The sequence below is a fragment of the Callithrix jacchus genome, chromosome 4 (genome assembly GCF_049354715.1).
Source record: "Callithrix jacchus isolate 240 chromosome 4, calJac240_pri, whole genome shotgun sequence".
Taxonomy (NCBI): Eukaryota; Metazoa; Chordata; class Mammalia; order Primates; family Cebidae; genus Callithrix; species Callithrix jacchus.
The window spans coordinates 12334766-12360367 of NC_133505.1; the positions used below are offsets into that span (position 1 = coordinate 12334766).

The 25602-nt window shown below is 42.5% G+C and overlaps 1 protein-coding gene across 14 annotated transcripts in view; it reads right to left on the bottom strand.

The window, feature by feature from the left end:
• Positions 1 to 25602, bottom strand: part of LOC144582018 (uncharacterized) — an 821808-nt gene that overhangs the window by 782787 nt on the left and 13419 nt on the right. For all 14 annotated transcript variants that reach the window (XM_078368278.1, XM_078368277.1, XM_078368275.1 and 11 more), the window contains exon 3: positions 46 to 415. In XM_078368278.1, the coding sequence (XP_078224404.1) occupies positions 46 to 193 (148 nt within the window). In that variant the 5' untranslated portion in view covers positions 194 to 415. The remainder of the gene's footprint in view (positions 1 to 45; positions 416 to 25602) is intronic.

Sequence of the window (25602 nt, forward strand, 5' to 3'; positions counted from 1 at the left end):
GGATCTGAACGGCTTCTGTAAACTGACAGGTTGTTTATGAATTACCGTTAGCACACATTTCCCTCTGAGATCGGAGTGTGTCTGCGGCGACCCCAGGCTGAGGCGGAAAAGCATGTTCCCCGCAGAAGCATGAGGTGTCCCGCCTGGGAATGCGGTGTTTCCACCGTGCTGGTCCCTCACCGTTTCCCTCCATACAGGGAGGGAACAGAAGTGCCGTTCAGCTTCTGGACACCAGAGATGTGCCCTCCTAGCTCTCTGGTTAACGTCTCACCCCTGCCTCAATTCCAGTCTCAGGCAGACACCCTGGGGCACCCATCACAGCGATGAAGCGTCTCTAAAGTCCTCTCTTCCATATCCTGATTTCAACTTTCCCTTTCGCGATAATTCCGTGTCATCGCTTTTACTCAGGCTGCCCCTGTCAGCAGGAAAATGAACAGGAAAAGGAACAGATGGCTTAACATGTTAGCCCGTCAAGAAATATCTGTATTTTAAATGAGAATTGTAGTGAAAGAACCATGTTTCATCAGAGGAAAAAGTCTCCAACAGTCAAATGTAAGACACCATAGGGAGAGTTTTTAAGTCACCAGCTCCTCCCACTAAAAAAGTTCTCTCTCTTAGATTTTAACATAAGGACCAAAAAGCTTTTCCGCCTTTCTACCCCCCAACTTCTTCCCTCTGGTCTATATAACCGAACACACTCTGTGAAAAGAATCCACTCTGCTCTTTTTCCCCCTCCATGCCTGTCAGCAGTTGTACCTTTTTTTTTTTAGACAAGAGTCTTGCTCTGTCGTCCAGGCTGGAGTGCAGTGATGCAATCTCAGCTCACTGCAACGTCTGCCTCCTGGGTTCAAGTGATTCTCCTGCTTTAGCCTCCTGAGTAGTTGGGATTAGAGGCACCTGCCGCCAGGCCTAGCTAATTTTTGTATTTTTAGTAGAGAGGGGCTTTTGCCATGTTGGCCAGGCTGGTTTCAAACTCCTGACCTCAGGTGATCCACCTGCCTTGGCCTCCAAAAGTAATAGGTACACGTGTGAGCCACTGTGCCCAGCCAGCAACTGCACGTCTAAATTTTCTGTCCTTGTGCTGGCTTCCGCAGCACATATACTATATGTTCTGACCTTTAACTCCTTGTTGAAGCTCTCTCACCACACATACATGTGCTCGATAGAAATCAAGTTAGCCACGATGTAAGCACCAAATCTTAACAATAATATTTTAACTCTGTGTAATATTTTATAATTGACAGAGTGTTTCCATTCAACAGGTAAATGGGGGAAGGGGAGGGCATAACACATCAGAAATGGCCTGAGGTCCCAGGGTAACCAGAAGCAGGATTCAGACTTAACCTGCAGACCCCTGTCTCTCAGTGGTCCAAAGACCATTCCCATCTAATACTAAGAGCTTTCTGGAAGCTGTCACAAAGGAGGCTTGAAGAACAAAATGGAGCTGCCATGGTGCCATGATGTCCCACATCTGCACCTCCAGGCTCACAGACCTTCCATGGGGACCAAATCTAATCGTATCTACAGCCGGCATTGGTCATCTCACTGCTGGCAACAGGGGAATGAGGATGAAGGTGGAGCTCTCAGCCCACTGCCACTGCCCTCTCTTGAATTCCCTTGAATACCTAAGAAAAGGTGTACCTTAAGCTGGACAAAACCCAGAGCGACCTTCCCAAATCCCACCTGCAAACTTGAACCTTGAATACCTTGAAAAAGCCCAAGATAAGAGAGGGAAGAAGAGCTCTAAGAAGCAAAGAAATCAGGGCTGAAAGCCATATCCTTAATTCCTTATTTCTTAATCCTGAGGATGACACTGTGTGGAAAGTGCATTCTAGGCTATTGTGCAAGAAGAACCACCACATTCTTTTTATGTTTTTACTGGAATCTCCTAATGTGATTCGCAGCACGCCCACCAACCCCTGTTCCTCTGCTGAGACTGTTCTTACAGCGCTTCCTCTGTGCTCCCGCTGGGTGGGTCCTCCTCTGACACACATACCAAACCCTTGTTAGAGCTCCTTCCTTACGAGGGACAACTGAGGCCAAAAGAGAGATTCCCTGCCCCAAAACAGGGATGAAGAGCCCAGAACTTCTCTCTGCCCTGAGAGTTTCAACATGGGGCAGAGGTAACCTGGGATGGAGAGGAATTGAAAAGAGCTACTGAGAAGGGCCATTCCTCCTCGGAGGGACCATTCCTGCCAGTGGCCCTTGTAAGAAACTCTACAACATCTATATGAATGCTTTTGTCTGAGAGCTGGGAAAGTGGCCATGGCCCTCCAGGGTATCCCATTCCCCACGCTAACCTCCACGTTATATCCCTGAAGTGAATTCTTATCGTTTTATGTTGCCTCAGCATCCATTCTGAATATATATTCACTTTCTCATACCAGAAGCAGGGCTCAGTTATCCTTGGTACAGTTTCTAGTTCTATACCCTCGAACCCAGTCCCCCAGTGTGGTCCATCCAGGTATCTATCTTATACAACTTTCTCCTGGTGACCTCCTTCCTGCCCAGTGACAGCTAGGGACAGCCTGCTGGACTGACCCTGCTGACCCCCACAGCCCACACAGACTGTGTGGATGCATCACAGTGACCACCACTCATCACAGCAAGACCTCCTGGATGCCTGCTTGCTCTAAACCCACATCTAAAACTCCCACTGGAAACCTTCCTGCATAATACTCTGAACCTGGTAAAGTCATTGTGGCATGGATTCCTCCCTCTCTGTCTTCCTGTGCTCCCTGACCTCAGTATGAGTCCTCTGGGCATGCCATGTACCCTCCAGGACCTGTAAGTAATAAAAATCTTTACTTCCATCTTATGTCTTCCCTAACAAGGGGTGCTCTTCATCTTAAAGATCCTAAATTACAACAATCCCTTACCTAGAGATGATCTCCACAGAAGCCATCCAAAGAAAGAAAAAGAAACAAGGCATTAAATTCGTTTGATCATCCTTGAGGATCTACCAGGAAGTCTTGTCAGCACAAAGGGGAGGCTGCTGGTAGTCCTGGGAATTATTGGCACCTGCGATTGAGCAGTTTCTCTGTACATGGCACAGCACTCTTTAGGCTCCAAAGGCCAAGTGGGTACCTTGTATATACACATATACACACACATGTGTATATGTAGACATATATTTTTATATATTTCTGTTTACATAAATGTACCTATCAGTATACATATAAATACCTAATATGTAACACACAGTTAGAAAAATGCTATATTTACATAATTCGGTATTTTATGAATGTATATATACCTTTAAATCCCTTTAAATATATATGTACCTTTAAATACCTATAAATATATATATACCTATAAAAATAAAGGTACCTTTAAATATATATGTATATGTACATATACATACATACACAACCCTTCACGACTGGCTGTATAAAAACAAAAACAACAATACCCACACTTCTATAAGACTTGCTACCTTTATCAAATAGGTCTGCATCTATTACTATATTGTTTAATTCCAAAATTGGAGGTTGGCCAGATACCGTGATTGGCTCTATTTGACAGAGAAGGAAATTAGACTTTCAATACAGTGCTGGTCTGAATCAGAACTAAACTCTAGGTTTAATGCTTTATTCATATCTCCATGCCCCTGGCATACATTGCTTTAAAATGTTGGACAGTTTGGAGTATAAACTTCTGATGTTTTATAAACCTATCTTGGGAATTGCTTTTGCAGGCAATACCTCCCAGATTACCCTTAAGTCTCTATAATTGAAATAAACATAGAAATGAGTAAAAATCACTTGGATTTTTTTAACTCACCTTAAAATTACAGTTTGGTCTAGTTTACTCAAATCTGCCTGCACACTAGGAATCACCTGAGATCTTTTTTAAAACTTCGGTGTCAGCCAGGCACGGTGGCACACACCTGTAATTCCAGCCCGCTGGGAAGCCGAGGTGGGCAGATCAGGGGGTCAGGAGATCGGGACCATCCTGGCTACCACAGTGAAACCCTGTCTCTACTAAAAATATAAAAAAAGAAAAAATTAGCTGGGAAATGTGGCACGTGCCCATAATCCCAGCTACTTGGGGAGGCTGAGGCAGGAGAATCACTTGAACCCAGGAGGTGGAGGTTGCAGTGAGCCAAAATCACACTCTAGCTTGGGTGACAGAGTGAGACTCCATCTCAAAAAAACAAAACTTCAGTGTCTAGGAATCACATCTGACCCATTAGAGCAGACTATCTGGGAGTGGACAGGGCAAAGTATTTTCTAAAGCTCAACATGAGATTTTAATGTGCAACAGTGGAGTTGGATGGTTCAGGAGTGCACAGCCTCATCCAGTGTTCTGTGTGATGCCAGATCATTTTGTACACGATTGTGTATGTGGATGTCCCATTCAGATAAACCAAATGACCCTAAGTCTACCTAGGGTCACCGTCTTTTCTTTCCTTTTCTTTTCTTTTTGAGACGGAATTTCGCTCTTGTTACTCAGGCTGGAGTGCAATGGCGTGATCTCGGCTCACCGCAACTGCCGCCTCCTGGGTTCAGGCAATTCTCCCGCCTCAGCCTCCTGAGTAGCTGGGATTACAGGCACGCGCCACCATGCCCAGCTAATTTTTTATATTTTTTTAGTAGAGACAGTGTTTCACCACGTTGACCAGGAAGGTCTCGATCTCTTGACCTCGATCTCTTGATCCACCCACTCGGCCTCCCAAAGTGCTGGGATTACACATGATCCACCCACTCGGCCTCCCAAAGTGCTGGGATTACAGGGTCACCCTTTTCACAGTTGTCTGCCGTCTTCCATCCAATACCCTCCCTAACTTTTCAAGACATCCAGGACACATGTTCCCCTGGCTCATCCCACTCCAATTCCCTCTGTTGCTGATTTCTCAGTCCTACTTCTCACCTTGCATCCCAGGGATGCTGTGCTGTGTGCTCATCCCATTCCCACACCTTTGGCCACCACCTTCCCTCATCCTTTCTAGCACTCAAAGCAACACTATCACTACTACCTCATGGAACAAACAAACTTTACTAAAAGCTTACATTTAATAGAAGACTATCGCTCCTAAATAAAAACTTACCACTGAGTATTAGGCAGTGTTCTCGAAGTTTCTGCCCCAGAAGATTCTCGCTAGTTTTTTTTTTTTTAATTGTAATCAAGTTTTCTATGTTTCAATATCCAAGTAGTCTTTTTTGTTATCCTTCCTCCTCTCATCGTCCCAAGGGTCCTCACCACCTTTCTACAAAGCTTTATGATCCAAGAAAACTCACATTCCTGGCCAGGTGTGGTGGCTCACACCTGTAATACCAGGACTTTGGGAGGCTGAGGTGGAGGACTGATTGAGCCCAGGAGCTCAAGATCAGCCTGGGCAACATAGTGAGACAGTGAGACCCCATCTCTACAAAAAAATTAAAAATTAGCCGGGCATGGTGGCATGCACTGTGATCATGCCACAGCACTCCAACTTGGGTGACAGAGCAAGACATTATCTCTCAAAAACAAAAAAATTCAATTAAAATTTATAAAAATAAAGCGTGTGTGTGTGTGTGTGTATAAGATTAGGGGCAGAAAACCATTGGCTGACATGTAGACGAGTGGTTAGAACTCAACGTGAACAGAGCGTGTGCCGGGCAAGTTTTAGAGACTCCCTGAAAGAAGTACCCTCAGGTCTGAAGCAGCAGCCTGAGGGAATCAGCAGTTCCAACGGTCAGCCAGAAAAGGCTGATGTGTGGCCCAAAAGTGACATGGCTGAGTACTGAGCCATTAGGGAATGTCCCTGGGCCAGTTTCATTTAACACCACCTGAGTCTTGCCTCAGACAATCAAAAATACTTGCCAAGAGCCCTCAACGACCTCTACCTGGTGAGAGGAAGGGGATACCTGTAGCACAACAAGCCTTCAAGACAAGGGATGAAACAGTCCTTTGGACAAGATCGGTTTGGGACATCCCATCCATCTCCAGATTGTGAAATCTTCCTACCAGTAGCTTTCGGTAGGGGAAGGAAGGCAGCCTTTGACTCACAATCCTCAGGGTGTTCATGAGTAAACAGGCAATTCTGGACTGTATGCATTTGCAGGCATTGTACTGTGTGGCAGAATACACAACCCAATCAGAATGGTTTCAAGAACAGGGTCTCTTGCTCTAAGTGATGATCTAGAATTTTAAAGCTAGAAGAGAACGCAAGAAGTCATCTATTAATAATTCACCTCTTCATGACACTAATAAAGAAACTGGGGTTTGACTGGGTACAGTGGCTTATGCCTATAATCTCAGCACTTTGGGAGGCCAAGGCAGAAGGATCTCTTGAGGCCAGGAGTTTGACACCAGCCTGGGCAACATGGAGAAATCCCATCTCTACTAAACATACAAAACAGCCAGGCATGGTGGCGTTCACCTGTAGTCCCAGCCACTCAGGAGGCTGAGCCTCGAAAATAACTTGAACCCGGGAGGTAGAGATTGCGATGAGCCAAAATAGTGCCGCTGCAATCCAGCCTGAGCCTCGTAGTAAAAAAAAGAAAAAAGAAAAAAAATACTGGAGGTCAATGGGTAGAAATGACTTGATGACTTGTTGGATGCTGACATCTTAGTAACACAGTTGAGGCTATTTGGTCTCCTGGCTTCCTGTCAAAAGACCTTTTATGAACATATAACCTGCCATAAAACATACTGTTAATTAATGTTTATTTTCCTTCTTATCAGAGGAAGCCTTAAGATGTTAGATAGCCTGTATTTCAATAAAAAGACCATAATGGAGAATAAAAATATGTTTCTTGACACAAATTATAAATGTCATTTCCTTCCTGGCTACACTGCCCACTTTTCTCCTTCCTTCTAACACCACACCCTCTCCTCCCACAATATATCATAATGCCTAAAGACAGAGCAGCTCTTCATACAATTGCCCATGAAAACTGCCTCAGGAAGTCTAGTGTTTCAGTCTGACCCCGGAATGAATTAATAACAAAATTCAGAGTCTTGAACGAAACATGCCTTAGCTTTGTTGACTTAAGAGATTTTATCCCAGCACATTTTCTAAGCTTCATTTATCACCTCTATATCTGCTACTAGCTCTGCCAGAGGTGAAATCAATGCCAACCCTGCCTATTAAACCATGAGCTTGTAAAATTCCCAGCATTTTGCTAAAATACCAGGCAATCCTCAAAGGAAGCCTATCTCAACCGAAAACCAAATCAAAACATAGACTTTCCAAACCGGGACATACTCGACAGAACCATGAATGGAGTGAGATTCAGGAAGCCCAGATAGAGACCCAGTTCCTTTGCCACTTGGCAAAAGACACCAGCCAGGGGGCTTTACCTGCCTTACCTGAAATCAAGAAGGCTGGACTAGATACTCCCTAAGTTTCGTCCGTCCACGAGTTTCTGTGATTTCATATAACCATACGGATATCCTCTATGATATCTTGAGTGATGTGACTTAGGTTGGTTCACCCAGAAGGACAGACATGCTTCCCAGGGCCACCTTGGCAAAACACTTTAGAAAACTCAGTATTTCTGACAAAGATTAATGTTGAAAACAATGGGATCACCCAAGTTGGAATTTGCCCAGTAGCCTGCATTACTTGGAAGAAAAGACACAGATTCTGTTGGCCACAGTCTATTATTCAGGTTGTGGAACTCTTTCTCCACAGCCCAAGCACCACCTTTCCAGTGCCACAACAGAGGCCTCGTCTGATACTGACTCAAGGGGCGCTTTCCCCATCTAAACCCCCACACTCTGTTTTCCTTGGAACATTCTCTACAAACATTTAACTACAACCCAACCCTGCTTATCTGAGATGAATGTACCAGGTCTGGCTCCTTCTGGTACACAGGCAGAAACAAACAGCTCACTGCTCCTTAATTCATGTCTTAGCCAGGGAGAAGAGGCAGAGAAGAAGAATCCAATAGGAGGAAGGCGACACTAGAAACATTAAGTGGAAGAACCAAGGAGGTGGGGAGAATGTAGAATTAAGGCAGTCAGTTGGGAACTGACTGAGTAGCGGCTCCTCTGCTACCCATATGTTAAATTAATGACAGAACCCAATGGATAAATTACATGATTTGCACAGAGCAGTGTAGATTTCTCAAATGCATGCATTCAAGAGGTCTTAACACTAAACACAAAAATTGGTGCACATTCAGAGCCTTGATTTCAAATATGACGAAGATCCTGAAATCAGTGTGGCCTTGAAAGAACTGAGCACATCAAATGCTAAGGCTAGAGTAGCTAGGATGCATTTTCTCTGTAGCGAAGTTTGCTGAGGAAGTGGGACCTCTGGTAAGCTTTCCCCTTTCTCCTTTCCATCATACAACTTGAGCATATCAGGTATTATGAAATGAATGTTTGCGTCCCTCCAAAATTCATATGTTGATGCCCTCAATGTGTTGATATTTTAAAGTGAGGTCTCTTGAGGGGTTTAAATGTGGTCATGAGTGTAGAATCCCCATGATGGGATCAATTCCATTATAGGAAGAAAAGAGACCAGCATTTTCTCAAAGAAGAGGTCACGTGAGCACACAGCGAGAAGGCAGATGCCTACAAGCAAAGAGAAACGGCCTCAGAATGAAACCCACCTTGCCGAAACCTTGATCTCGGACTTCCTTAGTCTCCAGAACTGGGAAAAATAAAATTCTTATTGTTTCAGCCATTTTGTTAGAGCAGCCTGTGCAGACTAAGACTCCAAGATGCAGAAGTCATCGTCCTTCAGTTAAGTTATTTACCAAGACTTCCAGTGGGTGCCATAGTGCATGGGATGTCTTGAGCCCTGAGTTTAATCAACACCACAAAGAAGTTCAAATAACACCGAGGATTACAGGTTACTGAGTAGAGTTCTTCAGATAAACAGACCTCTGGTGCTTCCTCATTCCTCTCTCTGGTTTCCAACATAGACATTCCTTCACAGATCATGAGACCCGTCTGAGTTCCTAAGACTCTTCTGACCTTTCAGTTTTTCTCTCATGTGTCTGCGACACACCATTAAGCACTAAATTACATGCCTTCCTGTAATGATGGACTTCCCCCTTTTTATTTTCTTCATTTATATTCTCCCTGAAGCTCAATTATAAACACCTAAACTGCAGAGAGCATATCCCATATTTTTTCAGCCTCCGTAAACGCCTAGCACAATACTTAGCATATAATAAGGAATCAACAAATATTTAATTTGTTGGTCAAGTATAGAGTAACAGTTTTTATGCGCAGGTATAGAGCAGCAATTGGTCACAATCCTCGTTTGTGCCATGGAAATGCCTGCTGATTTTTTGGTTTTTTTTGTTTTTGTTTTTGTTTTTTTTTGAGATGGAGTTTTGCTCTTGTTACCCAGGCTAGAGTGCAATGGCGTGATCTCGGTTCACCGCAACCTCTGCCTCCTGGGTTCAGGCAATTCTCCTGCCTCAGCCTCCTGAGTAGCTGGGATTACAGGCAAGCGCCACCATGCCCAGCTAATTTTTTGTATTTTTTTAGTAGAGATGGTGTTTCACCATGTTGACCAGGATGGTCTTGATCTCTTGACCTCGTGATCCACCCGCCTCGGCCTCCCAAAGTGCTGGGATTACAGGCGTGAGCCACCACGCCTGGCCGCCTGCTGTTTTTTATGATCAAGACAAAGAGCGTTTCTCTTGGCACCACAGTGATCACATAGCAATCCTTGCTGCTCTCTGCCTGGCACATCATAGCACACAAAGGGGCTTCAGAAAGATTGCTGCCTGCAGGTTCCTTCCCACCAGTCTGGAGAGCATGATCTTCACATGGTGTCCCCTTTATGGAACCAGAAAGCCCGTCTCATCAGATACCCCAACCCTCTTGAACACTCTGTGGGATGGCAACAGGGGCTACCAACTCTAGCAAAAAATCTGGCGGTTGAAGTTTAAAAGTGCTGATTTTAAAAGCACGAGTTTTAAGGGGAAAATCTATATACCTAACCTAGATAAGGGGAATTGTTTTAGAAAGCAGACACGATCAACTTTCTCCCATTCAAAACTCCTCTATAATTGTGTACACATTAGAGAATAATTACAGTTTACCTATTCCTTTAAAAAGAAAATTAATAAAAATACTTTAACAGGAATGAGTAAATGCTTTTCCAGCCTTTTGCATCTAAAGATAGTCTGTGCCTCGCAGTAGGGGTAGGACCAGGGAGCCCTGCTGATGCGTTTACCTGCCTGGTGTGCACACGCCCTCAGAGCTGTGTCTGTGCAAACGTCGCCCACAGACTACGGCTACACCACAGCCCTTTGTTCTCAGGAAGGTGAAGATGCAGAATATATTATGGGATGTAACCCTACACACAAGTAGAGTGAACGACTCTTGGAGATCACAGAACCAGACAGCCTTCATGGGAAAAATAAGTCATAAAATGGTAACCTCAGGTCCCTAGCCAGAGAAATAAATGCAAAAGGGGAAAGAGGCTGTGAAAATTCCTTTGTCCAAAACTGCAAACAGCTCTTCAATCTGTGACACCCAAACAACGCCTTTGGGTGTAACAGACCACCACCAACCTGCAGGATCAGAAAGAGCATTTTATTTTATTTTTTTAATTAAACTAATAGATCAGTTTACTTCAATAGAAGTCAGAGCACTTCCCACTTAGTAAATATAAGACTTGCTTCATTAAATTCCATATGTAAAAGTGTGAAGATTTATATATAAAACTGCACGGCCGGGCGCGGTGGCTCAAGCCTGTAATCCCAGCACTTTGGGAGGCCGAGGCGGGTAGATCACTAGGTCAAGAGATTGAGACCATCCTGGTCAACATGGTGAAACCCAGTCTCCACTAAAAATACAAAAAATTAGCTGGGCATGGTGGCGGCCCGTGCCTGTAATCCCAGCTACTCAGGAGGTTGAGGCAGGAGAATTGCCTGAACCCAGGAGGCAGAGGTTGCGGTGAGCCGAGATCGCGCCATTGCACTCCAGCCTGGCTAACAAGAGCGAAACTCCTTGTCAAAAAAAAAAAAAAAAGAACTGCACTGGGTCTTCCTGTAAAATGTATTTCTTATTACAGTGGTGGACAAAAAAGTTTGAAAAGTCTTGCCCTAGGGGACGCAAGGTTGCTGATGGGGTAGTCCTGTTTGCACTTCCTCCTTTCCTGGTATAAGCACAATGAAAGAACAGCATTGTTTGCTTTCTGATAGAGCAGCGCTCTTCCCCAGAGCAGCTGAGCCGGTAGTAAGCCTTGGATTCTGGCCTGCAAATAATGGCCGCATCACTGCTGAGTAAATGAGCCTTAGGCAAGTTACTTAACCAGTCAGGTAGTTTCTTCACTGTTATGTAGGGATGCCACCAGTTTCATTCAGGATATAGTGGAGACCAAGGATTGCCTCTTAAGTACCTAGCGCAGTGCCCGGTGGATAAAGTTCTTCAAGAAATGTGACTTTCTGCCCTGTCCACACTCCATAGCCCACCCCTCATCTTCTGTAGGGCTTGTGGGTTGGCTCCTGCATCTCTCCACTTTTCTTAGGATGGTCTTTGTTGACCGTGAAAATTCCTCATAATACTCCAACCCAGTCATCTCCAGAGGCAGTCACTGAATCAAAATCAGGCAAGTGTAATAATTTAGTCAAGTTTTCAGAAATGCATGTCTCAAAAGATATATAAAGCAGAACTTCGAGAAAGCCTATTCTTTCATGGCTTACACAGAGTAGAGAGGCCTAGGAGAAAGGCTTTGGTAGATGAATAGTTTCAGTCTCTCCAGGGTCTCTGAAAAACATCAGTGTCATATTCAAAGCAATAAAACCAGCTTCTGTCTGTCCTCCGTCCAACTGCACATTCCTTGTGATCAGGGGGTTTCCATGGCACCCAGGAAGGACTCTCAATACAGATGAACTAAGGAAAGACAGACCAGGAAAAACTCTACTTTTCTCCTGTCCTGGCTGAGTCATGTAACTGTGAAAGGTCAGAGGCCTTGCTGTGTAGTCTGTTCCTGGTGAAACCCCCAACCCTAAAGAGCAGCAGCCCTTCCTGAGCCTGTCTTAGACTCTCAGTCAGGTGTTAAACTTTCCTAAACATGAAAGATCGACTGTCCTAATTTCAATACCCTGAGAGAAGCAAGTTAATCATGGAGGGCCCTCCGCTGTGCCGCCCATCCCAGCGGTGTTTATGTGGGGATGTTTACTCTCAGAACATTCTAGAGCCTTGTCTATCTCTGGCTGTCGCCTTCTTCCTCTTGCACTCTCTCACTCCATCCCTCTGCCCAGGGCAGCTCTTTCCGGCGCCTCTCCTATGTCTCTACTCAGAATGCCTTCACTTGTCTTTCCATCTTGTGGATACCTTTCTTAGAGCACTTACTACAGTTACTTTAAGAGATGCCTTTCTTTCCCTAGAGACAGTGAGCACCTTGGGAATATGGATGGTGTCTTGTTTTCACCACCTCCCCTGACCTTCATCCAGAGCACAATGCCCCACCCATGGTGAACATTCAACACAGCATGCTCAACTAGATCGAGCAGAACTCCTACTACTTCGTTTGTTCATTTGCATCTAAAACCAAGTCTCAGGAAACTCTTTCTTTGCCATAATATCAGGAGAGAGCTTTTTTTTTTGAAACAGAGTGTCACTCTTTTTGTCCAGGCTAGAATGCAATGGCACAATTTCGGCTCACTGCAACCTCCGCCTCCTGGGTGCAAGCAATTCTCCTGCCACAGCCTCCTGAGTAGCTGGGATCACAGGTGCCTGCCACCACTCTGGCTTTTTTTTTTTTTTTTAGTAGAAACGGGGTTTCATCACCACGTTGACCAGGCTGGTCTCAAACTCCTGACCTCAGGTGATCTACCTGCCTCGGCCTCCTGAAGTACTGGGATGTCAGGCATGAGCCACCACACCCAGCCAGGAGACAGCATTATTAATAGACAGGAAAGAAGGATCCAGTGAAGGAAGGAAGCTGGAGAGAGGACAAAAAAGCTTTCTTCTCCACCATTCATAGCTGTCTTTCCTATTTGTTTGTATGCCACCTCTGCCTATTTGCCCAAAGTTGCTCTACCGATTCAACTATGATTTGGGGACTGGTTTTACCTGAAAAGCAACTAACTCAGTCTGAAACTTTCAAAGACTTCCTGGGTCTAATGAGAATGACACTGCATTTCAATTTAGAATCCTTTCTGCCATAATCTCTAAGCATTTTCTAACTAAAGAACCAGTCTCTCTTAAATAATATGTTCCATTGGCTCCCATCCACAATTCTTTCCATTCAGGCCTTCAGAAGCATGCTGAGCTGAGCCCCTATGGAGGGAGATGGTGTCCTGCAAAGCCGTAACTGCCCACACTGCTATCTGAGCATCCATCCACCCTCCCCATGGTCATTCAACCTGCATGGCTGCTCCTGTCAGCAATGTAATGCAGGACGTTGCCTGGGAAGCAATGCTGGAAGCCCTTTTGCAGTGGCTGGAGCAATATTCCCAACATATGTTCCCATGGCCAAAACAATGCCGAGGCTCCTTCCAATTCTCCTTCTCCCTCCATGGGTTTGGTAAACGCTCTTTGTGGGGACTGGTTGAGTCACAGATGGACACAGTGTTCTGTGCCCTCACTGCCAGGACGCCTAATATATTTGCATATGGTGAATCCCCCAGCCAGGATCTTTACACAAGCCAAAGGGAGGCATTTTTCTCCTTCAAAACTGATAATAGCTTTGATGCCTAGAATATGTTCCATTAGCAACAGATGCCAAAAATGGTTAGACAGAAAAGTTTCCCTCACAGCGGTTTCCATCAGTGGGATTCAAAAAGACTGAGTAGCCAGGGGCGCTGGGGCTACCTCTGAATTCGATCTAGCCTGGGCTCTTCACTTCTCCTTCAGGCTGTCAGACCACAGACCATGGGTGTAAACTGGTTACAGACCTTGCATACACCATATCATGACTTGAGCAACTAGGGTACTATTTGGAGACTGTTACCTTTATTCAGGTTCTTCCCATCCAGCATATCGGGAAAAATAAACAAGACACCCCAGATTCCCATGTCCATGCCCTCAAAAGCAAATGCAGGGAAATACGCTATTTTCTTATCATGGTCTGTGGCCTCACCATGCATTTATTGCTGCTGAAATAAAAGATCAGTGTCATTCTGGTTAATTTACTCTCCCCCGTATCCAGCAGGATCATTCTATCCAAATGGCTCTCTTGTTCATACCATCATATGCTACATCCAGCTAATTTTATCAGGTTCACTGCTTTTCTCGCTGCTTCTCCCTAAACTTCTTTCCACAAAACTATCAGCATAATTTTTCTAACACTTAAATCTCATCTCATCACTTCCTTTCTCAAACTTCAGCAATGTCCCAATTATCTTGGAGATAAAAGCCGATTTCTTCAAGTCGCTTCAGGATTTGGTCCTCTCCTACCTGTCCATCCATCTTTATATCCTCCCTACTCTTTACACTCCTAAGCAACTTTGGACGAAGTAAACTTGCTGGGTTCTTGCAAACTTCCAAAGATGTAACCCTCCCTAGAATGCATCTACTCTCCGGTTTGTCCCCAGTCTTCAGGACTGCCAAACATTCAATTGACTTGACCAGTTTCATTCTGCTTCCGACTCACCAGCCAGGACATGTTAGTCCATTTTTTTCTTGCTCTGTTTCTTTAATTGGCCAAGGTCAACAAAAGTTTGAGGAGGAGTTAGTTCATTTTCCCTGCTCCACCATCCCCAAGCAAGAAAACAAGGAGCGCGGCATAGGGTGGAGTCTGACAGTGAAGATGACCAAGTGATAGGCAAATAAGGAGGCAGAAAGGAACTACATTCTTGGTAACTCTGGGTGCCTGAGTCAAGCCAGCCTGGAGCCGACTCTACATCAAGACTTTTCTGTTTTATCAGCCAACAACTTCCCTGTATTATTTAAGCTTGTTTGAACTGGGTTTTCTATCTCTTGTAACTCAGAGGGGTTTATCTGATGCTGCAGAAATTAAAATTATTCTCTTAGAAAGAGATTTCCTTAAAATAAATGGCAAAGTAATATAAACTTGTATGCATCAGTGGAGCTCAATAAATGCACCAGCGATTACAGTCAGGAAGCTTGAATTCTACGTGAAAATTCGCCTGCAGCTTCTTGGGGCCTGAACCGCTCATGCTTTATTCTTCTATCTATAGATTGACTCTTCTCCTACCAACTCATTTCTTAATGTGTAACATGTTTGCTAGTTATAAAGCCTGGAAAGAGATCTATTGCTCCTTTACATGTGTAGTTACTTAAAAACATTTATTATTTATTGAGTGATTACAATGTGCTTGGCAGTGGACGTGAAACACATAGAAAAACCTGAGATATATTGAGGCCAAAGTTTGGCAAACCACATTCCGGGGGCCAAATCTGGCTCCTCTCTTGTTTGTATAAATAAAGTTTTATTGAAATACAATCGTACTGTCATGTATTTGTTGTCTGGCTGCTTTCACACTAAAACAGCACAGTTGAGTCGTAACCACAGAGACCATAAGGCCTGCAAAGCGTTAAGTACCTACTATATAGCACTTCACAGAAAAAGTTTACCAGCCTCTGTTCTAGGCTATTTACCACAGCTAAATAAACCTCCCTTCCCTGAAAAGCTGCAGCAAAGTATCCTTCACCCACTTTGGTGTAATACAGTCCCAAATGTCAAATTAGTTCCCTAGAAAATAAGTATAGGAGGGAGAAAGAAAAAAATGTTAAACAGAAATTCAAATGAATGCACTTTTAATTTCCAGAATGAATTGATACCACAAATGAGATTCAGGCCCTGTGAATCATCATGAAGGTCTTCCTTGAGAGAGGAGGAGCAGAAACTGTCCCATATGGAGTCAATGAAAATCCAGATGCAGGCAATCTGACTCATGACAAAAGAAAAGAGGTTTGCTTTGCTCTTTTCTCCTTCATCCTTTCCCCTTGCACAGTTTAATTCTCTGAACAAGGTTCTGGTTTCAGAAACAATAGGCTGAAGATGATTGATAGACAGACAGATAGATAGATAGATAGATAGATAGATAGATAGATAGATAGATAGATAGATAATCAGCTTGTTTCTAAGTATTAATCCAAAGGCTAAAATCCAGAAATTAGATTTCTGCTTTTTTTGTTTTCTTTTTTTTACTATTGGTCTTTGATGACTCACAGTTAAGCTTCTAGACCAAATAAGCTGTTCAGAATAGTTTCCATTCCCATTGTGCATTCAAGGTTTTCATAAAGCTCTTTTCTGGTAGGCGGGGGGGTTAACACCATAATCACTTACATTGTTAGACAGTGGAATGGAAATGCCACAGGCCATTGAGGCCAACAGTTGCCTGTTTCAACTTGCTTAGCCACTTACAATGTGCACAACACAGAAGAATGTATTTTTCTCCTCTGAACTGCAGTTTCCTTAACAGTATATGGAATCCAAATCCTTGTTTTCTAGAGTTGTTAGAGAATTGAATGAGGTCACATGGGAAAGCGTCTAACACCGTTGCAGACCCAGGGCTGTGTTTCCATAAATGTGGTTTTTCTCCTCCTCCTCCCTGCTTCATCCGTCTGTATCTGAGCAAATGAAAAGCATGTCCTAGTCTGAACAAGAGAATCACAGCTTCCTAATATTCAGTCTTTCCTGTGTTAAATGGAAAACAAAAGTTACAAGTTGAGAGATACAAAGAGATTTAATGTGCTCCGGGACTTTCTCTTCATTACCTCCACTCCCAACCCCCAGATTAAAGTTGAGAATAGGTTTCTATTTCTACATGAACAGAAAGCTGCAGGCATCAATCAGTAGTAACCGCTAATGGAAACTTGGCCACTAGTACCCTCTCTGAGTCTGTCTAACACATTTGGATCTAATTGGCGGTCTGCTTTAGAACAGCCAAAAAATATATTGTCATACACATCGCAGATCAAAGCAAACTTGCTAGCAGCCACAGGGCTTTGATCGCCAAAATTCGGCAAGCAGGTCTGCGAGTTTTGTTTAGAAACAGGTAAATGCTTGCTGGCTTATTTAGAGAAAACCTCTAAAAGACCCTGATTTAGCTAGTTTGGATCCAAAGCATGAAGGGAAAAGAAAAAGCATTCAGAGTGGCTGGCATCTTGGGTGGTCAGAAGGAGAGACCGACTTATTTTCATCCTGCCTCCAAGAAAATTGGAAATTAATGTTCTCTCTGGGCTTCTGAGTGACTTTGGTTTTTTAGTAAGAGAAGCACCCCAGGCCTAAGCTCAGAAATGTCAACGATACCTAAAAACAATGTAAAATTTACTATTTGTAGGAGAAAATGAAATTTCTCCTTTTAGTAAAAATCAACAAAAAGAATGTGTTTTTCAAAGTCCAATATTACACAAAATACCTGATCTAGCAGAAGGTAAATGACAAGTGTTCTCCTTGAATACTGTCCATCTTTTTAGTCTCGCAGCCCCTAGAAATGGTGTACCCTCCTCCCAGAAAAATACATCACAATACAACTTTACATGCAATTTCAGTAATCAGTGGACTTCCTGAGGACCTTCCATCAACCTCCTTGGGTATGATACTTTCTAGGTTAAAGATTCCTGTATGAAATCTGTTAAATGGAAGGACAAAGCCATTTACTAAATGATGACTTACCTCTCTAGGTCTGCCATGAGTTCTGTATAATTATGCCAGCCTTAGCCTATTCCCACCTGCAAGGACCTCCAGCTCACCAGTTCAACATTACCACCTTCATCTAATATCTTCCTACTCTTAGAACCCACTGGAATATCTGCTGTAGAAAACTAGCATGAGTTTGGCCATGGCCCAAACTCTTAAATAATCTCAATAGGAAATACTGAAAAAGAGGGAGTAAAAAGCATTCAGATATGAGAATCATTCATCCACTCAACAAATTTTTACTGAGCACCTATTATGTGACAGAGATTCTCCAAGCCCCTAGGGGTACCAAGTGAACAAAACAGCTGTAATATCTACCTTCACAGAACATACCAAGTCCAAAACTTGACCCACATCAAGTTATCTAAACTTTGTAAGACTCAGTTTCCCTATAAAAAATGATTATAACTTGCATCTTGTAAGTGGCAGTAAATATTGTTTTAAATGGTACTTAGCCCATAGTAGACATTCAAATATATTATTATCACTGCTATGGGAAGAATAAGATTATGTGGCGAGCATGAATTCTTCAGATGATGTCTCACATCAAAAAGGTCTTATAAAATCTTCATTCTCCGAAATCTCTACAAGCATTGAAAAGAATTCCAAAAAGGAGGTTTGGGCACAGTTCTATAATTCTCCCAGCCTTTACTGGGTCACTGTTTCCAGAATGTCTTTTCAGTATTAGCCATGAACCATCATTGAGTTGCTTCTAAGTTACTAAGGTTCCTTCGGCATGTAGTCACACTGTTTCTTTTTAAGGGCTACCATCTTCCCTCTTCTAAGATGTCAATGTCTTGCCCCCTACATTTCTTGAAAGTCCCACTAATCAAGTTGCCAACTGCAGATTTCCCACTTCCATTTTTTTCATCACTGAAATCTCCATGTCACAATGGAGCTTTTAACATGTAAGTGACACCATACTATACCACATCACCTGCTAAACTTCCTCAAAACTGAGAAACAGAAAGTCTGGAGAGCCAAAAGACCTGAAATTCACCTGCCAGAAAATCTACAATACCTTGATTACAGGGAGTGAGGTAATCTCATATCAATATTATGGTAGACACCACATTTTGAATGTGTTACATTCTGTGCAATACTTCTAGAGGATGGTCTTCAATACTAGGGGGTAACAAAACCAATTCCAACTCTCAGCTACAAGGAACCCTGGGCTTCTCAGACTGCCAAGAAGATGAAGACTATAATATAGAGTCAGAAAGGAGGGACGAGAGGGATGAGCAGAGTTACCATGGAAAGGTTCAGTGAAAGGTTGAACTAGTTAACCAAGGAACCTCAAATTTAGAATTCTGTAGATAGAAAAACCACAAAATGTTCTCTGCCTTCTATCAAGACAGAGAAACAAAACCTTGAAGCCAGACATGATTCTAAAATTTTAGACCTCAAGAAAAATGTCAAAATGAAAGTGTTGAAAGTCTCCTAAGCAAGTCTCACCAGTAAGAAACCCAGTAAACCATCAGCAGGAGATCAGTAGGATGAACACTGAAATACAATGTGAACTTTCAAAGAGATGACCCGTTTCAGAGAAAGTCACAAACATTTATCCTGTTGTGTCAATTATCAATTTATTTGCCTCAGAGCTCAAAATCCATCTTTCACATCCTGCTCTGTAAAAATGCTTCTGGGTCTTTTACGCTTTCTTTTTGCCAGCTAGCACATGTTAAGCTTTGTCGGTGGAGGGAGAGGAGAGACACTGGAGGAGAAAGGGTGTTGTTCTCTTGGTGGGTCGTATATGCTCCTCTTCCCGGCTGCTACAGCACCCGATTTCCTTAGTGCTAGGCTCCTGAAGTCGCGCCTTTGCCACTGACACCTACAATAAACAGTTCCTATAGTGAAGAGCTCCTCTACCACCTGGCTCCTGCAGCATATGGCAGCCAGAAGCACTCATTGGCCAACAGCTTCCCCAGCAACCCCTCAGGAAACGTTGCAGTGAATTGCAAGGCACAGCATGTCCCTGTCAATGGCTTCCTCAGCACCTCAGAGGAAAGATTTCCAACAAGTTGAATAAGGTCAGTATTTCAGGGACTCCTCAGCTATCCAGTGAGCCACAGCTACGCTTGTTCCTATGAGACAGGTATCTGAGCCCTGAGAGAGAGGAAATCCTTTTCCTTGGGTGCTCTGTCTACGTAATGGCTTCTCCTTGTCACTGCAATTCCTAAATTCTTTAGAGTTCTCTTTACTTCTTCTTACTAGCCAATCTCTTATCATTCTAATCACACATAAATAATAATTTTTATAGTAAACTTTCCTTCTTCTAATTACTATGTGGCTTTTATTTTCTGGTTGAATTCTGACTTGTATACCGAGGACCATCTGTGAAATTCCAGGTGCACAAAGGCCATTGTTTTAGAAAAGTGAAGTGCTGTTTTTCTGGGCATGTAGTCAAGATAGAAAATTCAAGCCACAATTATTTGGAATCTTTCTGGGGCTCACTCAAGGAAAACTGCTCACTCTCTATTCTGTCCCAGGACTTCACTTAGAATAGACTCTATTATTATGCTGAGAACTCTGTATTCAATTATTTGGTTGCACGTCTATCTCTTTAGACATCAAAGTATAGCTCACGCTTCATTTGTGTTTGTACCCCACACACCCCATAACGTTTTTAGTACACAGTAGGAGCTTCATAAACAATTTGTTCAAATAAAACAAGTTAACTGTAGAACTAATGTACTTTTTCTTTCCAAAACCATATTAATATTTATCCTTTAAATTTGTCCAGTAATAGAGATTCCAGGATCCTCTATAACTAAAGTAGCTCTGAGATAAGAGATCTGCTAAGTCTTCTCTATCATTGGTATTGAATTCCTTCTCCAGATTGGTTTGGGTTTATTCTTTCCTGTGACTATTCCTGAAGTTTTCCTGGTAATCTACTAGAAATCATATTCTACACCTTGACCAGATGTTATATTTATCTTAGCATGAAAACTCTAAAGATTAATAATGGAGAAAACTGCATGGGAAGGAGAAAGGATTTATGAGAACTCTGTACTATCTACTCACAACATTAAATAAAATAAATCCTGAAGATTTTTAAACTACAACAGGTAAAAAGAAAATGAAAGCTGTAATATTAATATCAAACTTAAATTCAAGACAAAAAGCATTAAAAGGGCCAAAGAAAGTAATTTTCTTGGCCAGGGATGGTGGCTCATGCCTGTAATCCCAGCACTTTGGGAGGCCGAGGCAGGAGGATCAACTGAGGTCAGGAGTTCGAGATCAGCCTGACCAACATGGCAAAACCCCGTCTCTACTAAAAATACAAAAAATTAGAACCCCGTTTCTACTAAAAGCACAAAAATGTAGCTGGGTGTGGTGGTGCCCACCCATAATCCCAGCTACTCAGGAGGCTGAGGCAGGAGAATTGCTTGAACCTGGGAGGCAGAGGTTGCAGTGAGCTGAGGTCACATCATTGCACAAAACTCCATTCCACACACACACACACACAAAGCAATTTTCTTTTTGCACAAGGTAGAATGTAAATGTAGGTATGACAGTCCTGAATATATTTGTATGAAATAACAGAGCATGGATGTTTAATTAGATAAAACAGAATTCCATTGCTGAATGGTAGATCTGAAGAAATATGTTTCTCTTTTCCTACTATGAGATCTCATTATAACTATAGTGGTAATTTTTAAAAGTCTAAACCTCCAAACACAAAGAATAATGAGAACACGCCATCAATGGATGAGGCTTTAATAAATTGTTGGAATACAGAACACAGATGGAGAAGCATTGACCCGTGGGTAACGCAGAGCCAAGAAAGCAGACACTCACATATAAACGAGGAGGAGAAGGTGCTGCTGCAATGAAGGGAATTAACCTACTTGGCTTCTTACTCCAGAATCTGGAGTAGGAAGAAGCATATACGACAGAGATCAAGAGTGAGAGCAGGATGTGAAAACAGAAGAAGGTGTTGAAGGTCTATATAAGGAACAGCCAACCATAGCTTCCTATCTGACTCCTTCTCTTCTTCCAGCAGAAGCTGAAACAAGGCATTTATTCCTAGGCCAAAAATAAATGAATAAATAGTCTTTTCAAGAGAAAATTGATAAAATGTCTGGAGGAAACTAGGGCAATTAGCATGGGTATTGGCACATTCACACTCAGAGGGCTACAGTATCCACTCAGCTCAAAGAGAAACCTCCCAGTCAACAGAACCCAACTGTATATGCAGAGCTCCTACCCATTCAATTCACTCATTCTAAATATAACCAGACATCCAAGAGACATCAAACATTTCAATGAAGCCTGAAATACAACAAGTAAAATAAATTGTGGAGGACCTTTTTGAAATGTAAAATTCTTGTTTGTATCTTTAGAGAAATTAAAATAGAGGTTGTATCTATAACAGGATGCTATGGAAAGGAGAATATGATGATTAAAAAGAGCTCCTGGAGATTGAAAACATGATTGCCAAGATACACGATGAAATGGAAGGGTTAGAAGGTAACAACAGAGGAAGTCTGTCATAAAGAAGAACAAAAAGACAAAGAAACAGAAAATGAGAAAGAAATGCTGAGACACATAGGATCAACTCAAAAATTCAATGTTTAATAGGGCTTTTGTAAAGAAAAAGTGGAGGCAAAGAAATAATAAAAGGAACTTTCCCAGGCTTATTAAGAAACTGTCTTCAAATTGAAAAGATTCACCAGTTACTAAGCAGCATGAAGGAAAAGGGCTCACAGCTATAAACATTACTTTGAAAGTTAAGAACAGAGAAAAATCCCCAGCAAATGGATTAGATATTGAAAGATATAGAATTCATGTCTTTAGAATTCATAGTATACAGTCTAAAATGTAATAATAGAATAATAAATGAAATGTGAAAGAAGACAACAAAAACTCACACAAGCAAGGACTCAGAACACTCACCTCCTGCACACGTTTCAGTTAAGGATTTACTCCAGCAAAGTAAGAAAGGGGAGAGAAAAAAGAAGAGGAGAGAAAAGGAGAGGGGAGGAGAGGGGAGGGGAGGGGAGGGGAGGGGAGGGGAGGGGAGGGGAGGGGAGGGGAGGGGAGGAGGAAAGGGAAGGAAGAAAGAAAAGAGAAGAAGAGAGGAAGGAAAGAAGGGGGGGAAGGGAGAAAGGGAGGGAGGGAACAGAAAGATAAAACAGAAAGAAAAAGAAAGAAAGAGAAGGGGAGAGCGAGGGGAAGGGGGAGGGAGGGAGGAAGGAAGGGAGGAAGGGAGGGAGAGGAAGGAGGGATTGATCTAGGAGATAGTAATACAGAACAAGGAACAGGGAAGGGAGGTCTCAGCGTGACAGCTATGGAAATGACCTAGAGGTAAAGAAGGAGGCAGGAAAAAGGAGGGCTCTGGGTGGGAAGTCACTGGGGAAACAGAAAATACCATTGACTAGATGGAATTTGAGAAGGGGAAGTACCTGAATATGTAATAAAATCACAAATGCAATAAAAAAGATATGCAACACTCAGATGAGAGCAAAAAGTTATACAAAAATTTAGGGTATCAATACAAAATGAATTAACCAATAACAACAGCACCTTGGCCAGGCATGGTGGCTCACTCCTGTAATCCCAGCACTTTGGGAGGACAACGTGGATGGATCACTTGAGGCCCAGAGTTTAAGACCAGCCTGGCCAACATGGCGAAACCCCAACTCTACTAAAAATACAAAAATAAGCTGAGTGTGGTGGTGCACTCCTGTAATCCCAGCTATTGGGAGGCTGAGATTGCAGTGAGCTGAGATCATGCCACTACATTCCAGCCTGGGTGACAGCAAGATCATGTCATACACACACAAAGCACCTCAATGGATTCTGAAACAAAAAATAAATTTCAAGCAAATATAGAATAGGGACTTAAAAATTATAATGATCTAATACTAAAGATAAATGTTTCTTTTCTCAATTAGAAAAGAAAAGGCAATCAGAAAATCCAGGATAAACAAAAGCTTTTTAAGAAAGGGGCTGGGCGCGGTGACTCAAGCCTGTAATCCCAGCACTTTGGGAGGCCGAGGTGGGTAGATCACGAGGTCAAGAGATCGAGACCATCCTGGTCAACATGGTGAAACCCTGTCTCTACTAAAAATACAAAAAATTAGCTGGGCATGGTGGCGCGTGCCTGTAATCCCAGCTACTCAGGAGGCTGAGGCAGGAGAATTGCCTGAACCCAGAAGGCGGAGGTTGCAGTGAGCCGAGATCGTGCCATTGCACTCCAGCCTGGGTAACAAGAGCAAAACTCCATCTCAAAAAAAAAAGAGAGACATGGTCCAAAAAACAGCAATTTGAACAATTAGTGAAGCATCAGAATGAACACTCTTTTTCAACTTTCTCCTTTAAACGTTTATCTAGTTAAGGAAACATAATCATAGCACACAGTTTGACTCTATAACGAGTGTAGTTAAATATTTATAAAATGAAAATATTTCTTTTTAGAATCAATTGACAATGTACGTGTAAAAGGGTCAAATTAAATTACAAGATAGAAAATAAGGCTGGGTGCAGTAGCTCATGCCTGTAATCCCAGCACTTTAGTAGGCCAAGACAGGCAGATCACCTGAGGTCAGAAGTTCAAGGCCAGCCTTGCCAATATGGTGAAATCCTGTCTCTACTAAAAATACAAAAATTAGCCAGGTATGGTTAATTTTTACAGGCAAGCACCTAAAAATACAAAAATTAGCCAGGTATGGTTAATTTTTACAGGCAAGCACCTGTAATCCCAGCTAGTCAGAAGGCTGAGGCAGGAAAATCACTTGCCCCCAGGAGGCAGAGGTTGCAGTGAGCCAAGATCATGCTACTGCACTCCAACCTAGGTGATAGAGGGAGATTCTATCTCAAAAAGAAAAACAATCTACTTTGATACATATTGATAATAATAAAAACAACAAACTCTTAATGAGCATTTACTATGTACCAGACATCAAACTTAGAAACAACCTCTATTCCCAATTTACAGATAGAAAGAAATAAAGCACAGTGATGTTATGTAACTTTCCCAAGGCCACATAGACAGTAATGAGTGCGTGGGTCAAAAATAGGAAGGATCTGGCTCTCGGGGCAGAGTTCTTAGCTACTATACTCTATATCCCACCCACTTCTTTTTCAAGACTTTTTTTTTTTAAAGCAGCTTTAGGTTCACAGAAAAATTGAAAGGAAGGTATATTAGTTTCTTCTCATGCTGCTAATAAAGATGCACCAAGACTGGGTAAGTTATAAAGGAAAGAGGTTTAATTGATTAACAGTTCCACATAGGTGGGGAGGCCTCAAAATCATGGCAGAAAGTAAAGGGAAAGCAAGACACATCTCTTACATGGCAGCAGGCAAGAGATAGCTTGGGCAGGGGAACTCCCATTTAAAAACCATCAGATCTCATGACACTTACTCACTACCAGAAGAACAGTACAGGGGAAACCGCCCCTGTGATTCAATTATCTCCACCTGGCCCCACCCTTGACATGTGGACATGTGGGTATTATTACAATTCAAGGTGAGATTTGGGTGGGAACACAGCCAAACCATATCAGAAGGTATAGAGATTTTCTATATACTCCCTGGTCCGAAACATGCGTAGTCTGGCCCACTATCAACACTCCTACCACAGTTGTATACTTGTTGCAATTGATGCACCTGCATTGACACATCATGACTACCCAACATCTACAGTTGGCATTACTCTTCACTCTTGTCATCCATTCTATGAGTTTAGACAAGTGTACAATGATTTGTATCTACCATTATAGTATCATACAAAGTATTTTCACAGCCTTGTTCATAATAATAAAAATAACATTAACAGCAAATACTAAATGAGCATTTAGTATGTACTAGATACTGATACTTCCTCTTCTGTTTTTACTTTAAAAAAATTTAAGCCCCACTGATAAACTTTAATGGGGAGAGGATGGAAAGAAAGGTAGAAAAAAGGGCAGAGATGCTCGTAGCTTTATTTTATAAAGTATAGAGTCAAGAGTTGCTATCTACAGTTGATGGGAAGAGGAATGGAGGTCTTAATTCCTAAGACTGGAAAGATGGCCAAGAAAAGAATGAAAAGTAATGATGTAACAACATTGGGAGGAGGCAGGAAGGGTAAGAAGAGAATG